Below are 23,864 nucleotides of genomic sequence, written 5' to 3' on the forward strand. Positions count from 1 at the left end.
GTCTCGTCTTTGATATTTTTTCAGACTTAAAATTCAGTAAAATGTGTGTTTTCAGACGTATCTTTATAACCCTGTGATTTAATCTGGGCTGGTTTGCTGCTGGTTGAGCAGGCAGAATCCTGAACGGATCCAGAATATGTTTTGAATAGAAATCTGTGGTCTAAATGCAGTAAATAACGGAAACCCTCTCAGCCCTGACGACGCCATGAAAATCAGAGCTCTCATATTTGCATGTTTCCTGAAGAGACCGTGTCTCACACACACACACACACACACACTCCACAGGTTTCGCTTCATTCTGCCATGAAAAACACAAGAAACTTCCATGTGTTGTAGGAAGATTTTAAATACCCCTATCAGGAAAAATCTTTAATTTCACTCAGAAAAAGATTAAAAATGTGGTTGAATTGGAAGTTTATGGTACAAAAGTATTAAACAGTGCTGTAATGAAATGTTGCCATTACATTCGTGTGATTTCAGGATTTAGTCTTTTTTTTAACTATTAAAAATGATAATTTTAGCGTTTCATGAGGGACTTGCTGAGTTTTTTGAAGTTGTTTCGGACTATTTTAGTGCAGACTAAGCTCCTGAGTCATCGTGTGGATCATGGCAGAGTGGAGATGCACGGTAACTGGATTCCTGCTCTTCAGAAATCCATTTATTCGCCGGTGGTGTGCCACAGGGCTCTGTCCTGGGCCCCTGGTGTTTTCATTCAAACCAGTTTTCCACATGGTAAAGTCACCAGATGATGCACAGCTGGATATTTTTAGAACTTTCAAGACTTGCTGTGTTGAACGTGACACTGTAGCTGCAGTGGAGCGGTACGCGGGAAGGTCGTGTTGGGCGGTGGCGGCGGCGGCCTCCTTTTCATGGCTCCACATCAGAAGGTGGTGCAGAAAGGCCGGCGCCCTCTTCCCGTGTCCGTGGATCAATGGGCCCCGGGGCTGCTGTGTGAAGCCTTTGTTCACGCCTCCGCACGCAGCGCCGTCACCTGCACTTGTTGCCACGGTGACGGCGGCTGATGGAGATCTGAAGGATGAGAGCCGCGAGCTGATTGGATGAAGCGAGTCGCTGGAGTTTCCCTCAGCTGATATTCATATGCTTACACGCTCTCTGCATGCACTGCTTCTTTTCTTTATTTTGCGTTTGTATTATTTATGTTTGCAAGGATATGTTCATATTTTAAATCATTTTAAGTTTCTTCTTATTCCTCATAGTTTTGTTCAGTTTTTATTGACATTTATCTATATGTTATTATTTTCCTCTTGGGGTTGTTTCATTATAGGTAATATTTTGAATCTTTCTGTTGATGATTAAACCAAAACAACAAAATCAATTTTCTTCTCTTTCTGGTAATTTTGGGTATTTTTACAGCAACAAATGAAATCTGTTTTTTCTTCATTTTCTTCTGTTTTCTTTGGTTTTTTATATTTCTACTGTTAGAAATGTCTAAATTCATTCAGCCTTTAATTTAGTTATGATTGTTTGTGCTGCTTTAAATGTTTTGTTGTGCCCTGATTTTATTGTTTTTGCTTTGATTTCTTGTTTTTAGTAATTTTGTTTTGACAATAGATTTGTTTTCCTTGCAATACATTTTTTAATATATGTATATTTCAACATTTTGGTCAGTATTTGCATCTTTGTGATCTTTTGTGGTCTTTTTGTTGTTTTGCATTGTTCTGTTGTGTTTTTTCTTCAGTTTTGTGTCTTTCATATTGTTTAACATGTTTATTTAGGTTTATTTTATGTCTCTGCTGCTATTTAGTATATTTTATGGATCATTTAAATCTTTTTAAATTGCAATCGTGTTTTGTTATGTTCATCTGATTTTCTGTGCTTTCTTTTGGTCGGTAAGTTGAAACTTATGATTGTTTTCATTGGTTTTTTTTTCATATTTCTTCATGATTTCTATAATTTCTCAGTTTTTGTTTTTATTGATTTCATAATATTTCTCATGGTTTTGTTGCTCATTTGATTTTTTCCCCTTTATTTTGATGCCAAACATCAACAAAAAGAAGTGAAGTGAGTCTGTTTATCGACCTTTAACCTGTTTCACTTGTGTTTCCAGTAGTTGTGTGTTTTCACCTCATGTTTGGGTCCAGGTTACCCCCTGCCTCTCTCTCTCTGGACCCTGAAACTCGATCACAGCTCACCAGAAAGGCCGGACACTCCCTGAAGCCTCTCCAGGGGTCAAAGGTCTTCAGCGACTCACTGTGACTTGCTGATTTCCACACAGCCGCCGGTCTCTCCTGCTCTTATGTAATCTAATCTCTCTCTCACACACACACACACACTGATCCAACAATGATTAACCTGCACGCCCTGGAGTGTGTGTCAGTGTCTGATTACCTCCTCCTCCCTGAAGGCGCCGGCCGGCGTTTTACAGCCGCAGATTCATTTAACTGCATTTACTTGAAATTGAGTAACGTCTGTCTGGAAATTACCAGGAAACAGATGTTTTATTTCAGGAGGAGATCAGGAGCGTCGGCCGGGCCGCAGATTTCACCTCACTGTTTACTGAAACCACAGAAGAAGCCATATGTCAGGTTAATTAAAATTTAATTTAAAATAAATAAGTTTAATAACACAAACATAATTTCCTCTTTGTGTGCGTGTTTGTATTTATTTGTTCATATTTGTGTGTTTTGTCTGATGAATTCTGTGTGCTTCTTTGTGTGATATTCTGTGTTTGCTCATGTTGTTCTTCCTTAGTCTGCATTCCAGTATTGCTGTTATTTTGCTTCCAGTCAGGCTGTGGAACTGAATCCTGTAAAAACCAGAGAAAATCCATCAACTCTTTGTTTTCTCCCAGTTGTCCTGCTCTCTGCTGCTTGTGGTCATTTTCCTCTAGAGGGCAGCAGAAGCCCACAAATGACTCCACGAGCTGATCGAGAGGACACTGACTCCTCCTCCATCATTTTCTTCTTCCTCCTTTTCCTCTTCTTCGGCTTCACAGAGAGCACCACCTTCAATCACTCAATCAATTTATTTTTGTACAGCCCAGTATCACAACAGCAGCTGCCTCAGAGGGCTTCAAGATGTTACATTGACTGGTAAAAATAAAAACAGTGAATAAGCATAATATTAATATGTCAAATTCACAGTAACGAGACAAAATGAAGCAACCACCGCCTTAGACCCTCACATCCGGCAAGAAAAAACTCCAGAAACCCAGTGGGAAAAGAAGAAATCTTGGGAAGAACCACAGTATGGAGGGATCCCTCTCCCAGGGACGGACAGCTTTGGCAACAGCTAGCATGAGACAATAAGAAGTAAAGCCTAGGACTATAGTCCACTGAATTATTGTAATCCTTTTTTTATGCTCTTTTTATATTTCTTGTGTATCATTTCATATGTTTTAGTTTCAAATTAATGGTATTTTGTACTGTTTTCATCTGTCTTTATGTGAAATTTGCAGTTTGTTACATTTGCTTTTGCTGTTTTTTCTGCAGTCTTTCACATCAGTGCATTGATTTGTGTTGAACTTCATCAAATAAAGATAAATACTGATCAATACGAGAATTACAGGATCAAAAGCAACAGATAGTAATATTTGTTGCATGAAATACTTTTAAGCACATATATTGACTTGAAGTGGAGAAGCAGATAGCTGTAAGTGTCACCACTGCCATTCATCACATGCAGTTCCACTTTGTGCCACCAGATGGTGCCATCAGGATGATGCCTGACAAAAACAAAGGAATTGTTCTTATCTCACATGCTGGATTGAAATCTTCATATTATCTAATTCTCCGGGATAAAGATTATTTTTCTGGACTAGAAAGATAAAAAACACCAGTCAGAAGCTGGTAGAAGCAGATATTTATTTTTGTGTTCCGTCTTCAGGTCTCTGGCCTGTCTCTCAGTGACGGGAGGATCCAGGCGTCACTCTGTGTTCATCACTTCCCTCTGATCTGATTCACACTAGCAGCTTTCCGTGTGAAGGAACCCAGCTTCCTGCGACCTTTGACCCCTCACTGTCTGTGCCGCACTCCTCTCAGCTGATTGGAGGGAGACGTGCACAGACCGACCTGCTGAGCGATGCCCCCCCGCCGGGTGAGTCAACACAGACGGACGTCACGCCGCTTCGCTGTCAGGCCGCAGTTTGATCAGCGCGCGCCGGCTGAACCGGCACGTCTGAGGAATGCAGGGGGAGGTCAGAGGTCAGGAAGCCGCTCTGCACCAAGTCTCATACACCTTAATTAGCTGCAAGCACGCGGTGCGCTTTCAGCTCTGGTCGGACGACAACAGTGGACGGAACCGAGGGAAACTCCACCATCTGAAAAGATGTTCGGACTCCGTCGTCATGGAAACGGAGGAAAACACAACTTTTCAGGAACGATGCAACTGCTGGCACCTGATGTTGCCTGTTTCATGAGACTGTACAAGGAGCTGGACAAACTTTTAAAGCTAAGAAAGGAGCAAAGAAGTTCACAAATAAACACAATGAAAGATGCCTGCTGATTTCATTTATCCTGACTTAAGTTTGCAAACAGCCCCTTCGTTTTTGTCTTAAATGCAGCAAATGCGTGTAATTTGGCACCGGCCTCATCATGTGAAGGGAGCAGATGATCTAAACAATCGTTTACTTTATCTTTAGTTTGAATCCTTTTGATATTAAAGAACTGGCGCAGCGTTATATGTGAGAAAACTGAAAATCACACAAGTGACAATGAAATCTGAAAGATTTCACTGTGACAGTTTCATCCAGATGATTTGAGACGAGAAACTTCCTGAAGAATCACTCTTTCAGGATATTTTTCAAGTGTCTGTATTTCTAGATGTTCTAAAGGTTCACAGCTCTTTTGTTGGGTGTATATCATTTATCATAAACATTGTTGGCAACATCACATTTCTTATTGTTTCTTTCATAATTTAGATTTTAGATTGATTCAGATGAATTCTGAAATTTGTAGTCATTCATGCCAAATAATATAGTGGAAATCTGTATGTTTACATAGGACTTTTTTTTCCTCTGTAAATCTGAATAATGTCTAATTCTGCTCTAAAATGACCACGTCATTTCCTGAAACCGGCGGGTTTATTCTCCTTTGGAAGCAGAATTGTATGCTAATTAGGCGACTTCATTCTGGTAGTTCTGCGCATGCTCCATCATGATGACGCAATATTCCAAGATGGCGGCCCACACACACACACACACACACACACACACACATATAGATATATATATGTATATAATATTTATATATATACACACAAACACTAGATGACTCATGCGCGCTGTAAGCCAATGGGGAAAAACTTCGTCACATGGCGGCCATCTTGGTACAGGGCCGCTCACTCACTCATCACATTAATGTCAATGGAGCATCAACTTTGAAATAGCTGTTGATTGCTCAATTTTCAATCAATTTTCAAATGACTTGGTTTGTTATAAACGTCAGACATGTAGATATTTAACTTCGTGCAAAGCGAAAAGTTGTGATTTTAACATTCAGTCTGCATCACAGCAATGTAACGTTAGTAATAAATCAAACCGTCTTTAAATTCGTCAAGAATTCAATGAGTTGAGTATTTTAGTTAGTGTAAATCACTCACCTTCCCTACAGAGCGCCCCAGAGTGGTCCACTGTCCTAAGATGGCCGCCAGTGAACGATGTTGTTGACTCCGCCGTTGACAATTTATTTAACGGCAGTTTTAGAAGAATTGGATACAATGAAACGAGAGGATTGATGGGCGCTTAACAACGTGGACATTTTCAAAGCTGTTGTGTCAAAGTTAACCAAGAAAGAAAGGCAAGAAAAACGCTGTTTACTTCCGGGAGACGTCAATACGTCACGGCCACCCGCTGTCCAATCAGAACGCTTCACAGACCCCGGCGTGAGAGAGGATTTAATCCTTCGTTTTTTCAATGTAAACACGGAGCTCATTAATACAATTCTTAATTACTTAATTTAGAATAAACCAATTCCGAATTTAAAACACCATGTGACCACAATAGTTATTATGAAAACTGTACACATTTAACTCAGATTCTAAACATTTTTCAGGATTATGAATTGATTTTTTGGTGAAATGTAATCTTTAAAAATGACCCACACATGATCGACAGCTCTGTAGACCAATCACCGGGGCCGCTTTGCCGCTAAGCCCCGCCCCTCGTGCGGTTCGGGGAGGAAGAGGTTAAACTTCCTCCTTGCGCGAACCTGCGCGCTCACGCGTCCAGCGGCCGCGCGCTCTCCGCCGCACACCGGGTCGGGAGGAGACGCGTCGCGGCTCGGAGTGTGTGTGATAGTGTGTGTGATAGAATGTGTGTGTGTGAGGGCTCCTAGGTCGGACCTGCAGGATGAGCCGGGAGCGGAGCAGCAGCGGGGGTCAGCGCGCCGGATCGATGCTCCTGTCGGGGATAAAGTAGACGGACACGCCGCTTCCAGGGCTCCGCTCTCCGGTCCCCGGTCTCCGGACTCCGGACTCCGGCACCGCAGAGCCAGCATGAGGAAACCCAGAGCGATCCGGACCGTGTTCGCCCTCAGCCTGGGATGTTTCATCATGGTCATCTTCTATGTGAACAGCCTGAAGCCAGGTGAGCCCAGACCCACCAGATCCACCAGATCCCTCAGACCCACCAGATCCGGCTCCTCTTTCCTCCTAACCTGTCTCCACACCTCTGAAGGTTTTCCCATCATTCCCTTCACAATCACACAGGAACCTTTGTCTCAGGATGACACTCATTTTACAGCGTTTCCTTTCATTTCCCTGGATTTGTTTGCCCAACATTATTCCTAACCCTCCATAATGCGCCTGACACCTTTAATTACAGCCTTTATTTTATTAGTATGTATATTATCTAGTGGTTCTATTATGAGAGAGGCTGACGGCCCACCATGGGTTCCTATAGAGCCTAAATGTGCTCTCAGCATTCCTGCTGGCATATTGCAGGTATGTGTTTGTATGAATGATGACATTTGTGTCATATAATGGTTTCCTTGTGTAAAAGATGTTGACGTCCCACTATAGAGCGGTGGAAAAGTTTTCACACACCTTCATGCATTTATGAAATACTGCATTAAAAATCACTCCTCGGTCCTTCAGTACAGTCACAGCCAGCATACTGAACAAATCCACTGACAACTGGAAATTGATAGATTCCATTACATCAGAAATGTTGAGAATTGGTCCATTTTGGTACCAGTGATCCAATAATGAAGGATGTGCTATTTATTTAGAAAAAAACAAACAAAAAAACGCTGTTCTTACTGCTGAATGACCTGACCAGATCTTCAGCGGCGGTCGTCCAACAGAGGCGTTATCTCCAATACCTACTCTCAAGCATGGCGGAGGCAGCATCATGGTTTAGGGTTGCTGCTGGTGTTGGTCGCCTCACTGTGTGTGACGGCACGTTGAGCCCCGCTGGAAATCTGGACTGGATTATTAAAAGGCCTGTTTCAAATCATTAGCCAGAGAATTTAGAAGAATTAGAAGCAGTAATTCAAGAAGAATGGGACGAGATGATCCGCCAGTGCAGAGAAAGACAGAAAATGGAAAACAGTCTTTGTGTTTTTGGTGTGTGTTTTCACACAAATGCAGCTTTTTGAGGACGGCTCCAAAGTGGAACTTTTTGACAACGCTCCAACTCGGTTGTTGTGTAAATGGATGAAAGTGCAACTTTTCTGAAATGCTTGGGATCTGTCTCCGTGTCGATGGCATCCACAGCAGCCACTAGTGGCCCGGAAGGCTAACTACACCCTGATGTGATCGGACATCATGTTGATGAAGATGTGTTTTCACTGGAAATGCAGGCGCCGAGATGGAATCTAATCCACTCCTCTCTGGACCACAGCTTCTCTCTTCATGCTCGTTTTTAAAATCTGTGTATATATTTCTCAGTACACATTCCATCGTTTTGACATGTTTTCCTTTGAGACTGTTTTTTAATTGATGGCACACTTCCTGTCAGGACATATGCAGTTTTCTCTCAGCTTGCTGCTGTGCTAAAGTATCTTTTGTTCCAGCGCATCATATGTTTGGTAGAATCTCCCCTGATATTCTCACAAATCCTCACATGAAACATAGATTTTGAACCTTTCATTTCGGGCAGTGTTAGCGTGTAGCATCGTAACGATCCAGGGCTCAGAGCATCTCCTCGCTCAGGAGAAAAGAAGCGATTTCTCTGCGTGTTTGTGTGTTTATCATTGATCCTGGGCCTCCTCCTCCCCCCAGCAGCGCTCCCCCTCCCCCCGCCCTGTCTTCCCTTTCTCCCCCAGAACCCGGCCGGAGGAACGGTTCCATTAGCGGACTGATTATCCCGGCGTTTCCTGGGTTTGTCCCCGTCGGCTGAGGTCTGCTCCCACCTCCGGCAGGTCCTCGCTCTGACACACACACAATGGCCTCTTTCACGCACACTCAGGCTGCATCCAGAGCCAAAAAAGCATATATAGCCCATACTGTGAGGAGCAGCGTTTTCCTTTTTCCTCTTGAGAGAGAGAGCGCCGTTCAGGCCTGATGTGTGAGATGTGTGACATGCCCAGAGAGGTAGGGATCCATGAAAGACGGGCCTCATGTGAGGAGCGAGAGGACCTGGTGCTATAAATGCGCTGCTACGCTGCTCAAACACCTTTTGGACGCTTTTAGAGGTCAGAGAGAAAACGTTCAGCTCCACTGAATGGATCTTCAGTCTGTCTCGCACCGAGACATTTCCACCAGGGTTCCTTCTCCTGAGGTAGTGTGGGTAATCTGACCACGGGTCTGATTACCTCTGATAGTTTCTTGTATCTGATGAAGGTCGACATGTAAACATGTCCCGACAGGAGAAGTGGAGTCATGTTTAATCAGACTCCTGATGAGTGACTCACGGCCATCCTGGTTCTGAAACAGCCGCCGTCAGCTTCATTAGTCAGTCCTGTGATTCTTTCTTTGACCGTGCCCATTCATCCACTCACTCAGTACCTCCTCATCTCGTCTGAGTGGCACCTCAAAGGGGATGTTACCTCAGGTTGAGAACCAAAGATTTGAAACTCATAAACATAACAAGCGTGAGCATAGCCGACAGAGGTGTTACTGAATACTGAATCGGAGTACCTCCTGTTGGCTCTGATCATTAATCGTCTAATGAGCGCTTTGCTCTCGGGTGCCTCGGCATTGCTGAACCTGGCAGAGCTTCCTCTGCGCCTCATTTTATTGTTTTGTTGCATTTCTCTTTGCAGAGTCTTCTTGTTTGCACACAGTAGCGTCGACTCTCAGTCGCTGCAATAGACCGTTGACGATATGAGAACGATTGTACTTATTGGACTGATGGCTGACCCTAGCTCACAAAAGGAGAAATCACAGAGCTAATTAGAGTGAAAATATGCACTGTGTAACGTTTAGACCCTGGCAGGTTCGTTATTTAAACCCTGGATGGTGCGGTTGGTTCATTAAAGGTCCAGTCAGACATTTCCGGAGCAGGTCGGTGTTGTTTGTTCGCTCTTCGATGGTGTATAGCCGTTGTTGTTGAGGCTTCTCTTCAGTGGTGCCGTCCATGGTGTGATTCATTCGTCTTCTAACCAACAATCTGGATGGTTCAAGAGGTGTTCTTGAGTCTCGTGCTGTTCCTGCTCTGTGTATATCTGTGTGCCGAGTGGAGTGAAGCTGTGGACACTCTGGTCGTACAGGCGTACAGCGGTCCGCCTCTGGAGTTCAGGTTTCATGTAGCTTTAACGTACGTGGAATGCAGCTCGTGTTTCAGGCATTAAAGCCCCTCTGACAGCTTTAAACGGATCCAAATTGGTTTCAGATCCGCCGCCAGTCGGCCCCTATCTGCTCCTCCGCCTCCCCTCTCCTGCTCCATCTGGGCGAAAGGTCGTATTGTTTGTTCGGAGACTATATAAAGCTGTGAGCGACCAGCCACATAAAGGAATGCCCTGCCAAGTCGGAGGCTGTCGTGGTTTCGAGCGGTGTCATTTTGCACAGGGCTCATCTAAATTTAGGATGATTATATAGCTGCAGGATGGCTGAACTGTGCATGTCCCGTATGGAAATGACGGTTCTTTAGAGAACAGTCAACTGAGGGGACTGTCCATCTCCGATCTGAAGGTGTGAGATGAGTATTTCTTGCAGTGTGTGGCATCTTCACTGCAGGGACACCTGTGGTTTTCTCTGTAAGGTTTACACAGCTGAGCAACAGGAAGACTGTCTGGTCTGGAATGCGGGGTTTGGGTTTTACGGCACTGTCGGGATGTTCTCCCTGGAGGCAGAGCGCTGATTTATACGTATGTACAGCAGTAACTCTACAGATACGAGCCGACGGCTATCGCGAAGCCGCGGCTCCAGCTGACGGATTAGAAAGTGGGGCCTCCGGGCGGCTGTCATTAGCCCGGTTCTCCAGAGGTGCCTGCGTCTCATACCGCCCCTGTCCGGGCTTGACTTGAGGCCATGAAAGTCAGAAGCATTTCACATCACTCAAACACCTGCGGCGCGCCAGATAAACTTGTTCCGGTGAGTTCCTTCAGCTGGACGTCAGTCCTGATCCCTCAGTCTCGTGAAAACTTGTGAATCCAATTAGGAACTGTGGAAAAGGAGAAAAAAAACAGGAACGGGACGTTGAGTCTGTTGATGGCTGATTTTTCAGCAGCCTCTGCAGAGTTTTCAAAATGTCATTACATTTCAGAGCTGGTGTCCTCGCTTGATTCGATTAGTACCGATGTTCTTTCACTCTGCCGCTAAAGTTGCTCATAAAGCCCTCTGCTCTCCGGAATCCCTCCGTCTTATTAAAGTCTGGAGCTGAAACACGCTTTCGTGGATCCAGAGAAATGTTCCAGCAAAGTGAAGGGATTTCAGATACACCCAGTCATTTCTTATATTTTGTCATCAGCTCTGCACATCTGGTTGTTGTACTGTCCTGTTACCGAGGTAACCATTGAACTTTATGCATGGTCACAACATTTAGCGAACACTGCTTCTCAGAAATCTCTTATTTCTTATTTACCCTGTCGGTCTAGCGTGACCTAATTCTGACTCACAGCACTGATCCTCAGTTAGCTGTATTCAGATGAAAAGTTTTTCGTTTTAAAAACTCCCCATGGTGCCTCACACTGCTGAACTTTGACATTTAAAGATTTTTGCTCCAAGTGCTGGTTAATGATTGAAACGCTGAAGAGGCTCCAGCAATGTGTGTTTCTGCTGCAGCTGCAGCGTTTGATTTACTCCAGTCTTTCTTCATCACTGTCTCTCAGAGATTTTTGCGCTCTCTGCAGGTGGACTGGAAATGAGCAATCTTGTCTTTCCTCCAAGTCACGAGTCCCCCCCCCCCCCCCATAGACCAGGCCCGTGCAGCTTCACGCCTCTAAACAGGATCAGAAAGCCCCCCCTCACATCTGCATGCATTCTTCGCCGGCTCAATAAACAGACAGGACACCACCCACATGCTGCTGGCTTTGCACCGACACCCTTTACACACACTTCTGTGGCCTAACAGGATCGGGCCGTCGCCCTTGTACAGAGCGTCTCTCAGTAAAGCCCCTCTCTGGCAGGAGAGGTTGAGGAGGGGGGGGGCCCCGCTTCTCCCAGCGGGACCCGAGCACAGAGGCCCGTTGATCGCCCCGACAGGAGCAGCACACATCGGCCTTTCTCCATCCCGCATTTCCTAAAGCCCTCGGTTCTGTGAGGAATGCTGCCGGGTTTCGGGTCTCCACAGGGTTAAACCAACACCCGGCAGATCCGAGGCGGGTTCGGCGGACCTCTTGAGCTTTAACGGAGAAGAACGGGGGAACACTGTAGCTAAACTTCAGAGGGTCCCCTTCCAGCTGCTCAGGTTGGACTGTTGGAACCATTACCTCCCTTCCGCTTCACATGGGTTCACTGCCGATTATAAATTTCCTCGCTTGCGTTAGGACCCACAATGTCCTCTTTCAGCGTGCCGTCTTGGCCCGTCGCTAAAAGCGCTCTCGTGCTGCAGGTATTTGTGGATTCCTGAATAATTTCAGACGCTCCCTCGGCTGACTGGTGTCTCATTGAGGACTCAGGGAGGGGTCCTGCTGGAAGTACGCTCCTGACTCACTGCTCGGTCTCCACCAGGAAGCAGGGACGCCGTTCGGACAGCGGTGCTCTGTAGCCGAGCGCTGGCCTCACCTCAGTGGAGGACACAGCCTCTTCTGGCAGCAGTGTCTCAGACTCTTCATTCCAGTAATGAGGCAGATTCTCAGGAGACATTAAGCCGGTCTCACAAGAATTAGCCATAATTACCCAGAAGCACTTTCATCTAGAGCCACTATGAAAGGATTCCCTTAAAGGAATACTCTGAAGATTTTGGACCCACGCCCTATCCCTATCATTGACAAAGTTAGACGAGCTCATAAATACCTTTTTTGTGTCTCTGCGTCCAGTGGCTGGATCCCAGCTGTTAGCATCGTAGTTAGCTTAGCTCAATTGCTGGAAGTCAATGAGGAACAGAGCCGGACTGACGAAAGTGGACAAAATCCTCCTTCCAGTGGTCCAGGGGACGGCGTATTAGCACGTGAAGTAAATCCGAAGGGTTATAAAATGTTTTCAAAAACGTGTTTTCTTTTCAATCTGTTAAAATAACGTTTTGATACACACAGACCTGCGCATGGCAGTGCTCCGCGGAAGGATATACCAGAGCACAGCAGTAGAAGCCATAGACTCAGCCGCTGTGCGCCGGTATATCCTTCAGGGAGCACTGTGCTTGTGCAGGTCTGTGTGTATTAAAACGTTATTTTAACGGATTGAAAAGAAAACACGTCTTTTAAAATGTTTTATAACCATTTGGATTTGCTTCACGTGCTAATACGCCGTCCCCTGGACCACCGTAAGGAGTATTTTGTCCACTTTCGTCAGTCTGGATCTGTTCCTTATTGACTTCCAGCAGTTGAGCTAAGCTAACTACGATGCTAACAGCTGGGAACCAGCCACTGGACGTAGAAACACAAACAAGATATTTATGAGCTTGTCTAACTTTGTCAATGATGGGGATAGGGCGTGGGTCAAAAATCTTAGGAGTATTCCTTTAAATTTTTCAATTAGAGAGTTGATCATTCCCAAACATGATAAATCAGGGGCGTCCAACCTTTTTGGATCCAAGATCTAATTTTCAAATAGCTGTTTGATTACTGAAAAACATGAATAAACAATCAGCTGGACAAAGGTTAAAAAAACAACAACAACAACAGTGAGGAGAGTAAATCTCTGCATTGTTTCAAGACCTGCCCCACAAACAAAGTATCCAAAGACTCCGGAGCCAGAACAAACCATGGAACTCTTCACGTGTTCAGAGAATCACCCACTGAATTACTCTCATCTTCAAGGACTCTGGAGCCCAAACATGTAAACTCATGTTAAAGATCTTCAGTCAGCAGAGTCGCTGGGACTCAGGTTGGGATTATTATCCATGTTGGGATGGATCTGTTCTCTCATCAGCCAAATAACAGTGCTCTTTCTCTTCCTGGATGGATTTTGAATTCAACTTCTGTTCCTTTGCTTTTTGTGCTCTCAGTCCCTGTTTCAGGAGCTGAGCAGATTCTGTTCTTTGTAGTTATTTTTCCATTATTATTTTGTACTTTTGTGTGACAGTATGATGGATAATGAAGTTAAATACCATTTTTTTGTGAACTCGTTCTCTGTCTCCGTCAGACTCCAGCTGGTCCAGATGTGTTGGCATGAACAGAGCCGTCAGTCTTTGGTGATTTGTGTTTTTTCCACTGTTGATATCTTGACTAATAGTAAATTTGTGATGAATTTTCCTGCTTTTTAAATATGTTTAACTAACAGACTCATCACCTGAGCACGGCAGCTTTAAAGGCCAGTTTAGAGCTTCATTACCATCCATGTTTCCCAGTAGGCTTCTTTTTGGATTTTGTTTGTGAGAAATACTTTTCTTGGAAAGCACACTTTGTTGGTAATGTTTTCAGTCTGAAAGGTCACTGTGGATCTGTTGGTGTTGAAGCAGCTTGGCGCTGTTCACCGTCTCCTTCACTCTCAGAGATCCGGCTGCTGTTGTTTGTCAGGCGGTGACGATACGGATCGATTAATCAGGCTTAAGCGATGACAGGATGAGTAAAGGAGGCATTAGTTTGTCCCCGTCATCCTGACGGAGCGTGGTGAGCATCGCGTCTCCGCCGAGTCCCGACCGGAAGCTTGGAGGCCGCCGGATGTTTACAGCCGCCGGATGTTTACAGCCGCCGGATGCTTACAGCCGCTGGATGCTTACAGCCGCTGGATGCTTACAGCCACGTGAAGCTGTGAGGAAACGGGGTATTTTTCCCCGCTGGGGCGCCTGTCGCACAGGAACTGTCCTCTTAACGTTTTGCTAACATAGCCTTAAAGCTTAAGCTAGCAGTCACATGCTAGCAGATCTGCTTGTTTCTTCAAAAGCTCTGTATTGACTGATCCAAACGAAACCAACTTGGTTTCAGGACAGGAAGAAGCAGGGTTACTGGGTTATGATCTGATTGAGGCAGTGTCCGGTTTCTAATGCTTTTTTAGTAATGATTCGCTTCATCGAGACAGGGTTAACTTTTCAGTCGGAGCTTGTCTGTGTTGAACATGTCCGTCCTCACTGCGGCAGCTTGGTTAGATTTGTACACATTCTTTTTCTTATATAATGATTAGAACTCATTAGTCTATAATCTGGATGTTAGCTGAACTACATCACTTGGAGAGGAAGAGAGCTCTCAGATTAGTGAACTAATGACAGTGAAAAAAAGCAGAAAATGGAGGTGTCAGACTTTAAATCAAATTGTTCTTCCATCCTCCAAGAACATCCCCAGTATTCTCCTCACATGCGTTTTTCCCCTCTCACACTGTTTATACTTAGTTATTGATGCCACGTTCACTCTCGATTTAAAGCCCTGTTTTTTATACCATCTTGTAAAATGTTGGATTTTCCACATTATGATTGTAGCTTCTGGATTCAGAGTAAGAAGTCTTCCTCAGGGTATCAAAAAAGAGGAAAAAATGCCAAAAATTCACAAATTCACTTTTAAATTCTCAGGTTTTTGCATCAAACTGGTTAGTTTTTTTTTTTTTTTTTTTTTTTATTCATCTGACACTCTTCCAGATGAGAAAATGTGTTGTAATTGTAGAAACATGAAGAAGTAAACCTCCGGATCTGGCAGGAACCGGCTGAGACCCTGCCGCTGCTGCAGATGCTGTTTATAAGCAGCGAGATGAGAGAGAGGGTCGTGCAGTGGAGCCCAGCTCTGCTCGGAGCTGGGGGAGCTGTGTTATCTGACGCCAGGCTGGAAACATCTCCTATGACCCGCTCGAGCTCCGAGTCCCACACACACACACACACACACACACACACACACACACACACACGCTCAGTCTTGTATTTCTATCCTTGTGGGGACCGTCCATTGACTCCCATTCATGTCTAGCCCCTAACCCTGACCCTTACCCTAACCCTAACCCACACCACAACAAAGCCTAACCCTAAAGAAATGTTTTTGCACTTTTACTTTTTTCAGTAACAACAACATGGTCAAGAAAACACTGTTTCTCCTACTTAGGACCGGAAAAAGGTCCCCACAAGGCACGTCGTTCCACGTTTTGCTATCCTTGTGGGGACATTTGGCCCCGACAAGGATAGAAATACAAGAACACACACACACACACACACACACACACACACACACACACACACACACACTCTCTCTGCCGGGAGCGCTTCCTGGTTTTAAAAAGAGAACTTTACATCTGCTGTGTTAATAACAAAGCCACACTATTCTTTATTATCTCTGTTTTCCTCTTTCGGTTCATGTTTTATTAATTGCTTATAGATTATTCATAAATCTCTAAACTGCAGAGAAATCATCCTCTCTTGTCTAACTGTTGCTGATGGATGATGGCATGCGATACTGGTCGGGTTGTTTCAGGGTTCAGTCTGAGTTCCTTGTGCAGATTCGGACCTGATACTGGTCTCGGTCTCAGTGCATACCTAATGATAATTAGCTACGTCTTCTGAAGTGTTGTAAATCATGCGGTGCTTCCCGACTCATCTTCCTGTTGTGGCTTCGCAGTACAGCACCTAATGCAACAGAGTAAATGCAATAATTTCCAGCTTTGGTTCATTCTGTGTCCAAATTTAAGTTTTCCTCCAGATCATCATGACTCCCGGTCCATGTTCTCCTGGTCCTGGTCCAAGTGGTTGCTGTTGGCTTACCTGCAGTTTTATTTTGGATTGATTTTGGACTGACTGACGGATTTCCTGCTGTGTTTTCGCCATTGCTTCCTCAGCCTCGGAGCCGGTGGGAGAGAAGAGCAGCGGACAGAAGACGAGGAGGAGTCCCCTGCAGACGCTGTACGAGGGAGACCAGGTCAGACAGCCCCTCGGCTTCCCTCAAACCTGAGCTCCTCTGCTCACTAAATACTGGTGTTTATTCTGGATTCTGGGGAAGAAAAACAAAGTGGATAGTCAGAATCCTCACTGACCAGCCAAGCAGAATCTTTAGCATTATGAGTCTGAATTTACACAAGTAAAAACAGTTAATGCAATAATTGACGGCATCACTGCATATTGAAGCTCTCTTGCTGTTATTAAGAAGTTCATTCTGATTCCCAGTGTTAATTAAAAAAGTCTCCTTCCACTGAATGAATCCACTGTTGGTGTAATGGTGGCCGCGGTAGTGGCCCTCCCCATCCCGCTGTTTAACGAGACTTTGAGGACTGACTTCAGTTCATAATAACTTAGAGCAATAAAACGTTGTTTATAGTTAGCTCTGTCTCCTTCCAGTGTCATTAAGCTAATGTGTTTTAACGAGAGAATTACTGAAAACCTCGATTGCTTCCAACATTAACGCGCTGATAAAAAACAGAACCTCATAAACCGAAGCAACAGTCACAGCATAGACAGTCATCAGATGGTGAGAGTTAATCCCGTCTTTAAAATACTCCTTTTATTCCCATTGTGAGGTTCATAATGTAGCTCATGGTAAAAGAAAATTGGGAACACATTTGACCGTATTATCAGTATAAGTAGGAGCTCATTATGAGCTCCCATTATTAGTATTATGAGTCAAAAAACAACAACAAAAACAGTGGAAATAGGTGCAAATTAACAAAATCTGCCCTCATTTATCTGTTGAATGAGTCAGACTGGTTGAGGTTTTCTGCGTCTGCTCGCTCCGTCCCCGTTTGACGCCGAGCAAACGGGGCTTGGATGGATGTTGGATTTCAGCCGTCGGCGTCCTGAATCCAGTCGGACCCGTCTCCCTCCTCCTGACCTCCGTCCTCCTCCTCCTGACCTCCGTCTCCCTCCTCCTGACCTCCGTCTCCCTCCTCCTGACCTCCGTCTCCCTCCTCCTGACCTCCGTCTCCCTCCTCCTGACCTCCGTCTCCCTCCTCCTGACCTCCGTCCTCCTCCTCCTGACCCCCGTCTCCCTCCGTCTCCCTCCTCCTGACCCCCGTCTCCCTCCGTCTCCCTCCTCCTGACCTCTGTCTCCCTCCTCCTCCTGACCTCCATCTCCCTCCTCCTGACCTCCGTCTCCCTCCTCCTGACCTCTGTCTCCCTCCTCCTGACCTCCGTCTCCCTCCTCCTGACCTCCATCCTCCTCCTTCCTGACCTCCATCTCCCTCCTCCTGACCTCCGTCTCCCTCCTCCTGACCTCCGTCTCCCTCCTCCTGACCTCTGTCTCCCTCCTCCTCCTGACCTCCATCTCCCTCCTCCTGACCTCCATCCTCCTCCTCCTGACCTCTGTCTCCCTCCTCCTGACCTCCGTCTCCCTCCTCCTGACCTCTGTCTCCCTCCTCCTGACCTCTGTCTCCCTCCTCCTGACCTCCGTCTCCCTCCTCCTGACCTCTGTCTCCCTCCTCCTGACCTCTGTCTCCCTCCTCCTGACCTCCGTCCTCCTCCTCCTGACCTCCGTCTCCCTCCTCCTGACCTCCGTCTCCCTCCGTCTCCCTCTGTCTCCCTCCTCCTGACCTCCGTCTCCCTCCTCCTGACCTCTGTCTCCCTCCTCCTGACCTCTGTCTCCCTCCTCCTGACCTCCGTCCTCCTCCTCCTGACCTCCGTCTCCCTCCTCCTGACCTCCGTCTCCCTCCGTCTCCCTCTGTCTCCCTCCTCCTGACCTCCGTCCTCCTCCTCCTGACCTCCGTCTCCCTCCTCCTGACCTCCGTCTCCCTCCGTCTCCCTCTGTCTCCCTCCTCCTGACCTCCGTCTCCCTCCGTCTCCCTCCGTCTCCCTCTGTCTCCCTCCTCCTGACCTCCGTCTCCCTCCGTCTCCCTCTGTCTCCCTCCTCCTGACCTCCGTCTCCCTCCGTCTCCCTCTGTCTCCCTCCTCCTGACCTCTGTCTCCCTCCTCCTGACCTCCGTCTCCCTCTGTCTCCCTCCTCCTGACCTCCGTCTCCCTGCACGGCCGAGGCAGACTGACTTCTGCCAGGAGGCTTTGATGTTTGGCTCCGCAGTAAAGAATGAGGAATTAACCGGTGACGTCTGGAGGGAAAGATTGACGAGGAGCTTCTGGAAGGACGGGAGAGCTTTCTGAGAAGGCAGCCAGTCCGGCAGGGTACAATGACTTCCTGGTCGTAGTTCTTTAATTTAATAAGAAGTGGCAGCACTCTGAAGGCTTTGCTAGCTGCTGAAGCTAATAAGCTAATCCTCTAAACGGAGAGAGAGAGAAAAAAAAAAAAAAAAAACAGGCAGATCCTCAATTTCGGTTTCACTACTGGAAATATCCTTTATTAAAACATATTCTCAACCTTAATGGCATTATTTCACAGCGCTAGCACGTCAACACGTTAGCGTAGCGCTACTAGTCACAAATCACACAAACCAACACAAATGTGTATTTTATTGAGCAACTAACTAAAGCTGTGCAGTGCGGTTGGGTTAACTGCAGTGTTGATGATCCAGGTTCAGCAGCCGCTCTTCCAGAACCTTCTTTCAGTTTGTTCCTCAGGTTTTTACCCATGAGCCTCCTTTCTTTTCGTCTTTATAGTTTTCTTATACACTCTGAAGCGTCTCTGCCGCTCTGTGTCTGTTTTATTTTTACTTGAAAATCTGCTGGTTAGACTTTAATGACCAATAAAGTGATTTATATTCCGCAAAATACAGTCGTGAGCCTGACAGAGAAAGAGAGAGACAGCAGCTCTGCAACATAGACGAGAAATGCTCTATTAATTAGATCAAACCCACCGTGCAAGGTGCTCTATCTGTCCGTTGGGAACAGTTTGGGGGTCAGTGCCTTGCTCAAGGACAGTTTGACGGGAAAAGATGGAGGTGTGTGTTTTCAAAGTGTGTGTGTGTGTGTGTGTGTGTGTGTGTGTGTGTGTGTGTGTGTGTGTGTGTGTGTGTCCTTCAGCTGCGTGCAGATGTGCAGAAACAGCAGTCAGAGCAGCAGGAAGACGGCCATCCGACCATGTTCTGCTTCAGCTGTCCTGAATGACTTCATCCTTCACTTTAACCACACACACACACAAGCAGACGCACACGCTGCTGAACACACACGCTTCTCCTCGTGCGTTTCCAACAAGAGTGACGCTGCCTTCGTGGAGCTCCGTCTGTCTGGGTTTTCTCCAGTCAGACGGGATCCTTTCGGCCTGGAAGGCCCGCCGGGCGGGGCTCTGTCCCGGGATGAACACATCTGAGTGTCTGCCGTCAGCAGCTGGTTCCTGTTAAATCTCCCAGTGAGCGGAGCGAAGGTGGACATGCCAGGAAAACAAAGTGGCTCCAGCAAACTTTTAATTGCCTCTCATATTTTTCTCTTTAAAAGCCCGTCGTTGTCCCCCCCGCCCCCCCGTCCCCCCCGTCCCCCCCGTGCCCCTCGTCCCTCCTACAGCAGGAAGCCGCTAAGCCGAGCTGGATTAGACCAATTTCTTTTTAATATCTGCGAGGGCACAGTGTGACTGATTCGGTGTTCCTGTGCTGGAGGCAGTCCTGAGAGGGGAAGCGGCGGCGGCCGAGAGCTTCGTCCTGCAGACAACACGACTACATTTATTCATCTCCGAGGACGGAGGAGCCTCTCGTATCGCCGCTTTGATCTGCTGCTCGTCTTTGTTTTTTTGTATGCCGAGTTTACAGCAGCTTTCAACATCTTCTCAAAACATTTAGTCTGCTGAACCGATGCTGCATTTAAAGTCGACGCCTTGACTAATAAAATCTGAAACGCTACACCTGCAGGATTTTGGGACATACGCCTTAAAAAACTCCCGAACCTTTTCTTTCAATATCAAGGTGCTTTATTAGCAATACGACACTCTTAAACACTCACAATTCAAGATTATTCTGTGTTCCTGTTGCAGTTTTCCCTCGTATCAATAAATCTACTATGAGTAGCATCAGACAGTCAGAGCAAGTCTGATTACTTTAGTATAATTTCATTTAAATCTCATTTTGGATGTTTCAACACATAAATCTGTGTTTGCAGCAGAAGAAGACGTGAGTATCCTCTCTGGAGGAGCTGTTTGTCTTGTGGTGCATCGCAGTGGTTATTAATATCATCAGAGGAGTGAGGAGGCTGCAGCTGGCAGCGCTGCGGACGTCCAGTGATCCGGGGAGCGGTCGGCGTTGGCCGCCGCTGAATCCCTGTGATGTCCCGGCGTGGCACAGAGAGCCACACATCGAGGCAAACCGTGAGTCTCGGGAGCCTTCCAGCACGGGAACGGGGTAAACACACAGAGTGTGTGTCACAGAGAGGCCAGGTCGAACTGCGTGACCTGCCTGTCGTCCTGAGGCAGTGGAAGGCGGTGGACGACGTGGAGCGGCCACCGCCACCGCCCCGGGAGAGGAAACGTCTGTCACAGCTTCTCATGTCCTGTTGATGCTAATTAGCTTTGTGGCTACTTGATAAACCTGAGCCACCCTCTGATTGACTAATATATGGAAAACATCCACACAATTCAAGGAGGATAGAGTGCATTTCCATGGTTACGAAAAAAAGAAATTGCACATTTCAAATGAAAACACGTTGTTTCTGTGGATCTCGTTGTGGAAAAGTTTTACATTTTCACAGCAACATTTTGTAACTGATGTCCATTTACATGGAAATGACGAACACTGCACATGATGTGGTTCTCATGTTGGGCCACTAGGGGGTGCTGTTGGTTGTGAACATGTCTTCAGGGAAACGTGGTAAACATTAACAATGGGACATTCTTGTCATGACAGGGTTGCAGCATTTTCAAAAAGTTGAGTTTTCAGTGGCTCTGAGCTCCGTTGTCTTGTGAACAGACGCCCAGAACGCCGCTGAAGTTTTCTGTTTTCACTTCAAAATCATCGCTTTTTAAATGGGGTCTTAGTTTTCCTCAGTGTTGCTTTGAAGTTGCCGTCTACTGGTGCACTGCTCCAACTAGTGGTGAGCGACGCAATGACAGTTAACTCCTCCGTGTGTATAAGTAAAACACTCTAACACCTCTGCAGCCAAATAGGGAGGGAGCGGAGATTTAAACGCTTAGCTGACTCGTCATGAGAATCCCTAAAGAAAAGGTTTCATCACTTTAACCTTCGCAGCTGAAAAATTAACATGTTTATTTATTTATTTATTTTTGGCTCTGCTTTCTGTTTTCACTGTATGTTTTATTTCTATAATAATAAAGAGAGACATCCTTCGTTTTGCACAGGATAGAGTTGAGGGACACTTAAAAAAATACAGAATTCCAAGTGATCTCAACAATTAAAGCTAATCAATGGCAGAGAATAATTGCAGGTTTGTTGAGCTGTGGATTAGTTGGTAGAGCCTGTCGCCATGGTGGCTGGTTCGATCGCCCATCCCGTCATCTCTGTGTGTCCAAGAGCTTTTAGGCGAGACGTTAAATTCAAAGTTTCCCAAACACGTTGAGAGTTCTGGATGAGTCAAGCTTGTTCACCGTTTGCCAACAGCTTCCTGTTGAAACTGGCTGAATCCCCTCAGAGAGAGCTTGTGGACCCTGGTTTTCGACCGCTTGTTTAATACATGGTGAAGTTTGGGTGTATTATGGTTTGAACTAGAATGGACGAGTTTTCTGTTTGAATCTTTTCTGCCAAAGAGTCTTATTACTGATTCCTGGTCTCTCCTCGTAGGTGGAGTCCGCAGTCCAGGCCATCCATCAAGGTCGGCGGGAGCTGTTGGAAGAAGCCTGCCGCTCCTACACCCGCAAACGCCGAGTCCTGATCCCCGAGGACCTGAAGCACGTCATCGTGGACGATCAGCACGGCCTGCTGTACTGCTACGTGCCCAAAGTGGCCTGCACCAACTGGAAGAGGGTGCTCATGGTCCTGACAGGCGTGGCGGGCTCCCACAGGGACCCTTTGGACATCCCTGCCAACGAGGCCCACGTCCCCGGGAACCTCCGGACCCTGTCGGAGTACTCCACCTCCCAGATCAACCAGCGGCTGCGCTCCTACTTGAAGTTCGTCTTTGTGCGCGAGCCCTTCGAGCGGCTGGTGTCCGCCTATCGCAACAAGTTCACGCGCAGTTACAACACCGCTTTCCACAAACGGTACGGCACAAAGATAGTGCGGCGCCACAGGCCGGACCCTCAGCCCCAAGCCCTGGAGCGCGGGGACGACGTGTCCTTCGAGGAGTTCGTGTATTACCTGGTGGACCCGGCCACCCAGCGGGAGGAGCCCTTCAACGAGCACTGGGAGCGGGTGCACTCGCTGTGCCACCCCTGCCTCATCCACTACGACGTGGTGGGGAAGTACGAGACGCTGGAGCAGGACTCCCGCTACGTGCTGCAGCTGGCCGGCGTGGACCAGCAGGTCACCTTCCCCACCTCGTTCAAGAGCACCAGGACTACAGGAGACATGGCGGCCCAGTTCTTCCACAACATCAGCCCTTTTTACCAGAAGAAGCTGTACAATCTGTACCGCATGGACTTCTTGCTCTTCAACTACTCGCTGCCAGCCTACCTGAAGTTCAGATGAGGCTGTTACGCAGACCCCACTTGAACCGTTTGAGTCTCGTGAACGTTTGAGATGTTCCTGTCTGTTGGTGAAACCTGCAACTTTTGTTTTTGGAGGAAAAAAAACTTAAACGTATGAAAAATGTTCATGTCCAAAGAAAGTGTCAGCCAGGCCAGGAGGACCTTTCACTGCAGAACTTGGCGTTCTTGCTCCCGGAAGTTCAGAGTCCTGCATGGTTCCAACGTGTTCCTGCTCAGGGTGAAGCTTTCCGATGACGTTTGATTTAACGTTCAGGAGCAGGAGACCTTCAGAAACATGCCGGACTGCGACCCTCCAGGACCAGAGGTGCTCGCCTCTGGACTGTCGGCAGATTTAAGTTACACAAAGTGAGACTGTTTATTTACTGTAAAACGTGACCGTTTGGAGTTCAGTCGCCACCTTTTGAATGTTCAAGATGCCTTTCAACTTTTGGTTTTATTCCGTTGTCGTCTGTCGATTCAAAGGTGCATTTGCATGACAAACTTCATCAAATTAAGACGCAGCAGCAATGCTAGCAGAAAGAGTCTTAAAGCCCATATTCAGACTGTGATTGTCTCCAATCGTACGTGCCTTGGATTGCCGGGCTGAGTTTTCTCAGACAACTTCTGTTACTGTGACTCTTTATTTGTTTGTACTGTAGGAAAACATTTTTTTATAACTGCGTTACTGCTTTTATTTATTCTGTTAATACTGACTGCCAAGGCAGACCAACCAAAATAGTGTGGCATCAAGCGGCGACTTGAGGCAGGAATGATGAGAGGAACACTGCTCACACTGAATCAGGGCTTTATTTCAAAGCGCACCGGGAACATCACATGCAGACATTTCACAGGCTCACAGGCCGATACCCACTCTCCCAGCAACCCCCCTGAGTCACGGTGAAACAGGAAATGAAATTAAAAGTAACACAAATGAACACGGGAACACCAAGACGAAACAGAACTGATAATTAGATAAATGACACAAAGACAAATAACCCCTTTAAACTGCCCCGAACGGCCCAAACGAGTTCCTCCCAGCATGCCTTGCGGCTCCCCGGAACAGGCTGCTTC

At 46.6% G+C, this 23,864-nt stretch overlaps 1 protein-coding gene across 1 annotated transcript; it reads left to right on the top strand.

The window, feature by feature from the left end:
- Positions 1–6,352: 6,352 nt before the first annotated feature.
- On the top strand, positions 6,353–22,814 carry LOC115388716 (carbohydrate sulfotransferase 11-like). Its single transcript, XM_030091978.1, has 3 exons — positions 6,353–6,544; positions 16,192–16,271; positions 21,949–22,814. The coding sequence occupies exons 1-3, from the start codon at positions 6,454–6,456 to the stop codon at positions 22,792–22,794; spliced, it is 1,017 nt and encodes a 338-aa protein (XP_029947838.1). The 5' UTR covers positions 6,353–6,453; the 3' UTR covers positions 22,795–22,814.
- The last annotated feature ends 1,050 nt before the right edge of the window (positions 22,815–23,864 follow it).

The sequence above is a fragment of the Salarias fasciatus genome, chromosome 5 (genome assembly GCF_902148845.1).
Source record: "Salarias fasciatus chromosome 5, fSalaFa1.1, whole genome shotgun sequence".
Classification (NCBI taxonomy): Eukaryota; Metazoa; Chordata; class Actinopteri; order Blenniiformes; family Blenniidae; genus Salarias; species Salarias fasciatus.

What these genes read in the sequence shown, in the direction of transcription:
- LOC115388716 (XM_030091978.1), top strand. Translation starts at nt 6,454, where the DNA reads ATGAGGAAACCCAGAGCGATCCGGACCGTGTTCGCCCTCAGCCTGGGA. An exon ending in TGTGAACAGCCTGAAGCCAG is followed by an intron (nt 6,545 to 16,191) that starts GTGAGCCCAGAC and finishes TTGCTTCCTCAG; the next exon opens with CCTCGGAGCCGGTGGGAGAG. An exon ending in CGCTGTACGAGGGAGACCAG is followed by an intron (nt 16,272 to 21,948) that starts GTCAGACAGCCC and finishes CTCTCCTCGTAG; the next exon opens with GTGGAGTCCGCAGTCCAGGC.